The following is an 8,982-nucleotide window of genomic DNA, read 5'->3' on the forward strand; positions in this document are numbered from 1 at the left end:
AGTAATATGCTACACTGATCCATCAATTCGCTCTTATTTCCCTCTACTACGAACATATATTTTAAAATACTGATAATACGAACTCATTTATAAGTAACACAAAGCTCTATGTGGTCTATATATATATATATATATATATATATATATATATATATATATATATATATATATATATATATATATATATATATAACCCTAAGACTAGCAAGAAACTAGTTGGGCCAAGAGCGAGGTACAATTACAAATTACGACAAATAAAAGGGGAGCAACACCAATAAGTTCATTTATATTTATTTATCGCCTTCCAAATTCTACGAATGAGACCTTATAGTATGGTGCATAACATCTTCGACTTCCTAAGACAATTTCCCCTTCTTGCTCCAAAGTGTAAGAGATCAGTTACTCTTAAGAATTGCCTTTGAGGAATTCCATACAATTTAAAAATCCAAGCTAGAACCGATGAGGCGAAAGAACATCTAATGAGAACATGGTCACTGAGAACTTGCATTTCATTGAAGTGATTTGAACTCCTCTTTTTGCAAGGGTATCAACTACTAGAATTCTGCCATGTTCCGCCCTCCATACGAAGCATGACAGATTTAGTGGGGTAGTTTTCGGCCATGTAATGGTATGCCCACCTTTAGTATTGTTCTTGGAGTCCATGAGTTTTCTAACAACCTCCATAGTGAAATTCCCTTCAGGATTGAGTAAGCTTCAAAAATTTTCCACCCCCTACGTGAAATTATGATTACATAAAAGCGAGTTTAATTCTGATAACTCCAATTGAGCTTTAGCAAAGTTGGGTGCAGATCCCCATACCCATTTAAAACTGTCTCCTACTCTCCTTTCAGCAATATAACAAGATTTTAAGAATTCAAGTGAGTAGAGCTTCGAAAAACGAGGTTATAGATTCTGAGAACCTATCCATACATCTTTCCAGATGAGTGTTTTGTATCCCAAAATAACCTACAATTGAATAATGTTTTTAGGGGCAATGCCTAAGCTATAAAGATCACAGAAGGAGTTGTTGATGCTTTGCCATATGCCTCGTAAGGTTTTTATTTTTATTTTTTTATTTTATTTTATCATTATATTTTTTTGCAGCTTGAATAACTTTATTCTATAAATTATTCTTCTGGGTTCGAAGAGGCCACAACCATTTGACTAGCAATGAGATATTTTGAGTTTTAGGTATCCGACATCCACCCTTCACTTGTGGTTATTATGTAAATTGTATTAAAAAATAATTATTATTTTTGCTAATAGACTCATTTATATCGGTTAAAATTAGTTAATTTCCCTAGACTTTACAGTAATACACCAACATAACAAACAATTAATAACGTTAGTTTTTTCTATTAATCCCCAGCCAAGCATTTTGGAATTCGCTTCAAGGGTTAACATTGTTGCAAACCATCTCCTCAATTTCACCATTCTTTCATAGCAATATTGTTCTTGTCCCTTCCCCAAATTTACCCACATTGAAAAGAAACTACCGAAATTAGTGCATTTTTGCAACCTCCGTTTTCCCCTTTTCAATCTCTTATCTGAACAATAAAAAGGTAATTTCAGGAAGAAAATAAAAAGAAGATCAAATCTTGAAGTTTTACAAGTCTTGGGTGTAAAGAGGTTAGATTTCCAACACATTAAATAGTTTTCTTCAAAATCTTTTGCCTGTTTTTATAGTTCATTGGTTTATAATTCTATGTTTTAATGTGTTAACATTTGATAGGGTTTCTTTGAAATTTGATATGTTCTGATGAATAGATTATCTGTTCATAGTATGTTTGATTCAACCCTAAAATTTTAATTTTGATTGAGAATTTATATATCTTGCGTTGATATAATAGGTTTTGGTTTTTTCATTGGTGAGTGTTATGAAAGTTCTCTCTTAGGGTTGCTTAAACTGTATTAGGTTTCATTGTTTGCCACTAACGACTTAATTAAATTATTTCAATTAAGGGTATGAGGAAGACATAAACAAGTTAATAATATGTATATATATATCCTACAATGATAAAATCTACATCGATGTAATTCCTAGGTGTCAATGGGGCGGGTCTTGATCTTGTTGAATCTATCCATTTATGTGATCCAAATGATTAGAAAAAAAAAAAAAAAGACTTGATTCATTGATTCAATTAGCAACCCAATGGGTTGGCCCATTTAAGCCTATCAATACATGGATCATATGATCTATTTATTAAGATTTAGTTGGTCATGGGACAAACATGATCCATTAGCTTAAGGATGTGATCATCAGTTTTGCCGAATCAATCCAAGTCAGACATAGTAACAAACATTTTTTTTTCTTTTTCTTTTTTACTGTTTAAAAAATATTTAAAAAATGTATAGAAGGAAGAAAAGTAAGAAAAAGGAAATTTCGTAAAAAGTTAGGACTTGATGGAGGAAGGTTCATTTTTTATTTTTTCTATTAAATTGTTCTATGCACTAAGTCAAAAATAAAAACCCATATATAAGTCCATTAAGTCAAAGGAAACAAGTCAAACAACACCTTTGTTCGATGTTTTCACTTCGTTAGAGTAGTAAGCATAATTTCTTAGAAGTCCTTTAATAAATAAAAAAAACATACTGATATTGTCTTAGCCATAGTGACAATACAAGTATATTTCTATACAAATAAAAGCAATGCATTTTATTTTTTACACATAATAACAACGTGCTTATATTTTTACCCTTAATAGCAACATATTTACAATTTGCTACCAATATGGTCAATATACTTTCTTTGTTACATATTCTTGGTAAAAAAATGTAAATATGTTGCTATTAGGTATCAAGAAATGTACGTACGTTGCTATTTTCAGTAAAAAAGATAATTACGTCGCTATTATGGGTAAAACCATAAGTAGATTGTTGATAGGGGTAAAATATATTGCCTATGTTGGTAAAAAGATGTATAGGACGTTGCTATTCGATAAAATGGGGAAAGTACATTGTTCCTTTTAATATTTTTGTAAATCGTAACACCTTATACTATAAAAATAACAACTTAAAATAATTTTCAGTATCAATACACAAGTCATCCAAAAGTATGTAGCCGACCATCATAAGAAACGACCCTATCGACTTAATCCAATTTATATGTATAATTAATTACTTATGCATAACAAACAACAAGTTTGAGTGACTCATTCCATTCCTTCGAGTCAACCAAACATGATAACAGAATGTAATGATCCATTCCACTAACTTGGTCATTCTATTACTCAAATCATTCCATTCATTTGTGATTCTATTCTTTCATAACAAACAAACCCTAAATAAACAAAACCCTGTCAAATGATGTCTATCAATTGCTATTAAAACATATAAATAGTGACACCGTATTATTTTTATGTGTACCAAGTTTTCACGATAACTTAAACTCACCTGAAACATAGCCAAGAGGGTGTACTTCGGGCTTGCTCATGGACTCGTGGTTTATCCATCCCTCTTCCTAAAAATAACAACCATAATACTCATTATTGTAACGAAGCACCAAACTGCTTACCAATATATTACCATGATCCGTAAAATATCAATAAACGACCTATTACGATTTTTCTGAAATTAAATATATCTTAATAATACTTGTAAAATAATTCCCTTAATACCCAGTTTAGTTCATTAATTTGTTTTTTTTTTACTATCCATTAGGCACATATCAAGCTGATAGTAGCATGAATCGTTTTTTCAGCCTGGATGTGGGGTGATAAAAATGTAGCGACTCTACTTAGTGTTTTGAGGAGATCAAGATCATCATATATATCTGGAAACTTTGTAGTGTTTTAGTTGGACTTTCCTTTAACTACGGCTAAAGCTAGTAGAAAAAGATGTGAGTCAACTCGGGTCGGGGTTGACCAAGATGGTTAGATTCTTGTGCATCTATTCAGCCATTCTCTATCACAAGTCAAAGGTGCGTCAACAAAATTGATTAAAAGTAAACATATTTGAATTATTTTGTAAGAATTGTTGACAATTAAGACATATGTAAAATTAGTTAAGACATTTATTTCTTTCTTTCTTTCAGATTAAGTGTTGTCATAAACTCATAATATATAATATAGTATATAATGTTTAAAAAATGCGACTTAACAGGGAAAACATATATATATATATATATATATATATATATATATATATATATATATATATATATATATATATATATATATTTAAAATTTTTCTGACTTTATTAAGTGTCACCCATATATAACTTACCAGATAAAGCCATGTCCAAGTTAAGCCCATTAAGTGGTATCCTTTCAAATAATTTTCAAAAATATATTTAAAGAAAAGAGAACACCCAATATCCCTATTAATTCTATATCTTATTTAATACAGAAATTTGTTTACATATCTAGCGGAGCAATTCATAAATCTTTGGAACAAGTTAAAACCCTAAACCACATGGAAACCGAAAAAATAGCCGAAACAACAAGACATATAAGAAAAAGCGTGTCCCTCGGGAGCGACCTCATAGACTATGATGGAAGAACATCTGCAGATGAATACCCCATGGATTCCGAGTACACAAGCTCCCATAATACCGAATCCATAATTGAGTTCACAGATAAAGATGATAAAGATCCCGAAAACCAAAAATCCAATTCACTTCAAGTAAGTTCTAATCTCGTTAATCAAGAATCGGTATCTTCCGGATACCAACAATCCCATGAAGAAATCTCGGACAACGAGTCACGATTTTACCAAGATTTTCCACAACAGTTGGTCAAATCGAACTCGTTACCGTTTCTTGAAAGTTCGTTGTCTAAATTGGTCGATCAATCTCAATCTACCGATGACTTAAAAGCTTTAGAAAGAGTCGAAACCGAAAAAAACACTACGGATGATAGTTCGGATTCGTGTAACCATGTGGGGTCCGCTAAAGATTGGATAGTTCCGGGGGTTGATGAATCGGGAAAAGAGAAAAAAATTCAAGAAGATTATACGGGTCGTAATTGGGACCGATTGGCGAATAAGGATTTTAAAGTTAAACGGATTGAGAAATGGGTTATGGATCTTCATTATACTCCGGTCAATGAAGTCAACAAGCCCGTGAATCTTGATAACCGGGTGAATAATGCTCGAACCACTATTTTGGATTGTTCGGCCACTTCGAGAATGGGAACGAAAGGGGTTCGGGGCATGGATGCTGCAAAAAGTTATATTTCTTCATTGAGTGGTTCATCATCGACTGCTCATTTGGCTAACCATGGTTTGGTTACAATACCGTTTTTGAGCGCGTATACAAACATGAAGGAGCTTAATTTGTCGGGAAACACGATAGGTTTGAACTTCTTGCTTTTGGTTATTTTTTTAATAGCTAAATGAAAGAAATAGGAATTTACTTCTATATGTTTGTTTATTATCATACTTTCATTTATTTTGATTTTGCATTGTTTTTGGATGACATTGCAGTAATTTGGTAGATTTTTTAAAGTAGAATGTTGTAATAGGAAGAAATGAAAGTATGATGATATAATAAACAAATAAATGAAAGTATGTCGCTATTTCTTGCAAAAAATTTCTTGATTGATGATGCTTTTAATTTTAACAGTTAGGATCACGGCAGGCATTCTTCCAAAAGGACTCCATATTCTCAACTTATCAAAAAACAATATTTCTGTTATTGAAGGGCTACGGGAACTTACTCGAATCCGTGCACTTGATCTGAGTTACAACCGTATACTTCGAATAGGACATGGTACGTGTTCTTCATGTAAATTTGTAGATTTTAGTACTTTTAATTTTTCTAAGTATAATGTTGTAATAGAAAAAAATGAAAGAAGTACGCTATAATAAACATATAAAAGAAAGCGTGATGAACATAAACAAACCTTTATTTCATTAGTAGTTTGGTCACTGGACAAATGAAACGATTAAAATTTCAAAAACCGTTAAAAAACCATTACATGGTGTACAATTAGTTTCTATTTATTGTAATTTGCTTGTTACTAGATTTACTATATTTTCTATTTTAAAGGTTGAATGCAAGAAATACTAATAGCAAGGTACCTACATTGATTTGTTTATTATAGCATAATACTTTCAGTTCTTTCGATTACAACATTGAACTATGAAATTCTAGTGCAGTTATAGCATTGCATCCAAAATATAAAGCAATTCATGTTTTCATTGCGATAATTGGATAGATTTTTCAAAATACAATGCTTGAATAAGAAAACTAATACAAAACAGTAAGCAAAAGAAATGAAAGTAGGATTCTATAATACACCAATAAATAAAATTACATTACTATTTTTTTGCATGTAGCCTTTTTTTTACAAACAACTTAAGAAAATAAAGAATGAAAGTAGGATGCTACTACAAATAAATTAAAGTATATTGGTATTTCTTGCATTTAGCCTTTCTTTTAGACAACATAATAATATAAAGAATGAAAGTACGATGCAATAATATACAAATAAATTAAACTACATTTCCATTTCCTGCATTTAGCATTTTTTTTACATACAACTATAAAGAATGAAAATAGGATCCTATAATACACACATAAATTAAAGTACATTGCTATTTCTTGTATTTAACTTTTTTTTTTTCACAACTAACTTAACAAAATTGAAATTTCAATCATTTGAAAGGTCTAGCAGCTTGTTCATCATTAAAAGAACTATACTTAGCCGGAAACAAAATAAGCGAGGTTGAAGGTCTACACCGTCTCTTAAAACTAAAAGTCTTGGATCTGCGTTTCAACAAGTTGTCCACCACAAAGAACCTAGGCCAGCTCGCCGCTAATTATAACTCATTACAAGCCATTGGGCTTGAGGGTAACCCGGCCCAAAAAAACGTAGGCGATGAACACCTCAAAAAGTATCTAACCGGGCTCCTCCCACATTTAGCTTACTACAATCGACAGTCAATTAAACCGGGTTCATTAAAAGATCCGGTCAACCGGGCCGCCCAACTTGGCTCGTTGGACCGTAGCATGCGGAAGTCAACTCATTGTCGGAAAAGTCAACCCACAAGTTCTCATGCCCGACATGTTCGCTTGCCACCGAGTGGGATGAAGACGGTGAATGTAAGGCACAATTATCATGATTTGAGTAATAAACGTATGACCATTGGGTCAAAGAATGTAATTCGAAGAACACGAAGTGAAGGAATTTTACTTAGAGCAGCTTAGGCTGATACATGACAAGACATGACAAGATATCAAAACATAGAATACGACATGTATTGGATTGAGAACGAGACTAATATCCATGTGATGGATGTGGATATCATTTGGGATTTAGTTGATATGGAAGAAAAATATGTAAATATATTTTACTTTGTATATTGTGTACGTAACAATTGTTATAATTCCATTGCTATATTTTTGTCTATAACCTGAAATTCCAGTCGCGAAACGCATTGTTGTAATAATCATATTAGTTGTCTATTATATAAATTTTGTAGCTACGATAGTATTTTAATGTCTTATTTGCTGTAGAACATATTTTTTACTTTTCGCATGGAAAACTAAATAAACGAAAATCACGACTTTTTGAACATATATATTTTCTATAAAAAATTATTTCATTAAATATATAACCACGTAAAAATTAGTTGCTTGCAAGTCCAATGATGAATCAATTTATAAATTTACATGTCCGATTTAGTTTTTCATAAATATGGTGTTTAATAGAAAGCACCAACTCGTACGGAACAACACAATTTTATTAAAGAGAATTTTTCGTCAAATAACCATTTTTGTGTGCGTGGGGTTGGGGGTATTAACCTTTTGACCATGAAAATCAATGTTTTGTAAAATGACTATAATATCCGGAGAAGGTGCTCTGCGGATCAAATAAACCTTCTGAGGATCTATAAACACCTCTGCGGAATTGAGATGGCATCACAAAAAGATAAAAAATTCCGGGTTTTATGGCGTTCTGTAGATGAAGCTCTGCAGATCATGTGACGCCTCTGCGAATCGCAGTAATGCGCTGAGGAAATGGTTGTTAGATGATTCGCAGAGCCCTCTCGACGGATCTATGAACAATTCTATAGAATTGATTAATTCTCTATGAAAATTTTAGTTTTATTCATGCTTAAGCAATAGTTAACCTTATTTCGATTATATATGATTTTTTAACGTTATTATTGTTTTATATCCTTTTTGGTGATCAGAAACGACTTTTTTTTTTTTTTTTTTTTTTTCATTTTATGAATGTTTTAATCAGTAGAAGTCATTTTTTTCGTTATCTTTATCGAGAGAGTTTTGTAAAAATGAGTTTTATTATTCTCTGTATGGGAGGGTTGTGGCAGTCGGTTAATGGAAATGAGGTTTACGTTAGAAATAATGTGAAAAACTATGGTTTAAATCTTCCTCCTAACATTGATCATCATATATTATTACAAATGGTTAAAAATAAGATCAGTGTGTTTAATAGTCATAAATCTGTCTTTTAAACACCCAGAGTGTGGGTATGTCATGGAGCTTGCAGATAAATCAGATATAGATCACTTTGTTGGGTACAAAGTTATCCATGTATGAATTTGTAAATGGTTTGACTTTTATAGACCTATTTGCATGTGGTAAGTAGTCTTATGACATGATATATATATATAGAGAAAGAGAAAGAGAGAGAGAGAGAGAGAGATGTAAACACCTCTATATAAGGTGGGTTCATACCACTTTTAGAGATGTGCTTGAGAGATGTAACATTGAGAGTGTTAGTGTGTTTTAATTATTTAGATTTAGATCTATATCCTTTTTATAAACACCTTTCATAATCGAATGCATCTCTTAAACACACAAATCATCGTGTTCTTTAATTCCGCATGCCAAACCAATGTTCATAATTCACTACATTTGGTATCAAAGCAGACATTCGAAGATCAACATGATTTTTTTTGAAGAAACGGTTCTTAGTTTGGCTATATTCATCACAATTGGAACATTTATGGTGAGCCTCTCTGTGATCTCTCTTAATCTCTTTGATTTGTGCCTCACGTTCTTGAATTTTTGAT

At 31.7% G+C, this 8,982-nt stretch overlaps 1 protein-coding gene across 2 annotated transcripts; it reads left to right on the forward strand.

The window, feature by feature from the left end:
* Positions 1–1,397: 1,397 nt before the first annotated feature.
* Positions 1,398–7,367, forward strand: LOC145038675 (uncharacterized). Of its 2 annotated transcripts, none has more exons than XM_078986956.1 (5): positions 1,398–1,629; positions 3,661–3,919; positions 4,348–5,293; positions 5,564–5,710; positions 6,609–7,367. In XM_078986956.1, exons 2-5 carry the CDS (start codon positions 3,869–3,871, stop codon positions 7,148–7,150), a joined length of 1,686 nt encoding a protein of 561 aa, XP_078843082.1. In that variant the 5' UTR covers positions 1,398–1,629; positions 3,661–3,868; the 3' UTR covers positions 7,151–7,367. The 2 variants fall into 2 exon arrangements, with proteins under 2 accessions (XP_078843082.1, XP_078843083.1); XM_078986957.1 differs by having other exon boundaries at positions 3,701–3,919.
* Positions 7,368–8,982: the final 1,615 nt, after the last annotated feature.

This window comes from Lactuca saligna, chromosome 4 (genome assembly GCF_052625555.1).
Source record: "Lactuca saligna cultivar CGN05327 chromosome 4, ASM5262555v1, whole genome shotgun sequence".
Lineage (NCBI taxonomy): Eukaryota > Viridiplantae > Streptophyta > Magnoliopsida > Asterales > Asteraceae > Lactuca > Lactuca saligna.

Coding starts and splice junctions, on each gene's coding strand:
- LOC145038675 (XM_078986956.1), top strand. CDS start 3,869: ATGGTTAGATTCTTGTGCATCTATTCAGCCATTCTCTATCACAAGTCA. Junction 5,294..5,563: donor TTTGTCGGGAAACACGATAG/GTTTGAACTTCT, acceptor TAATTTTAACAG/TTAGGATCACGGCAGGCATT. Junction 5,711..6,608: donor TATACTTCGAATAGGACATG/GTACGTGTTCTT, acceptor ATCATTTGAAAG/GTCTAGCAGCTTGTTCATCA.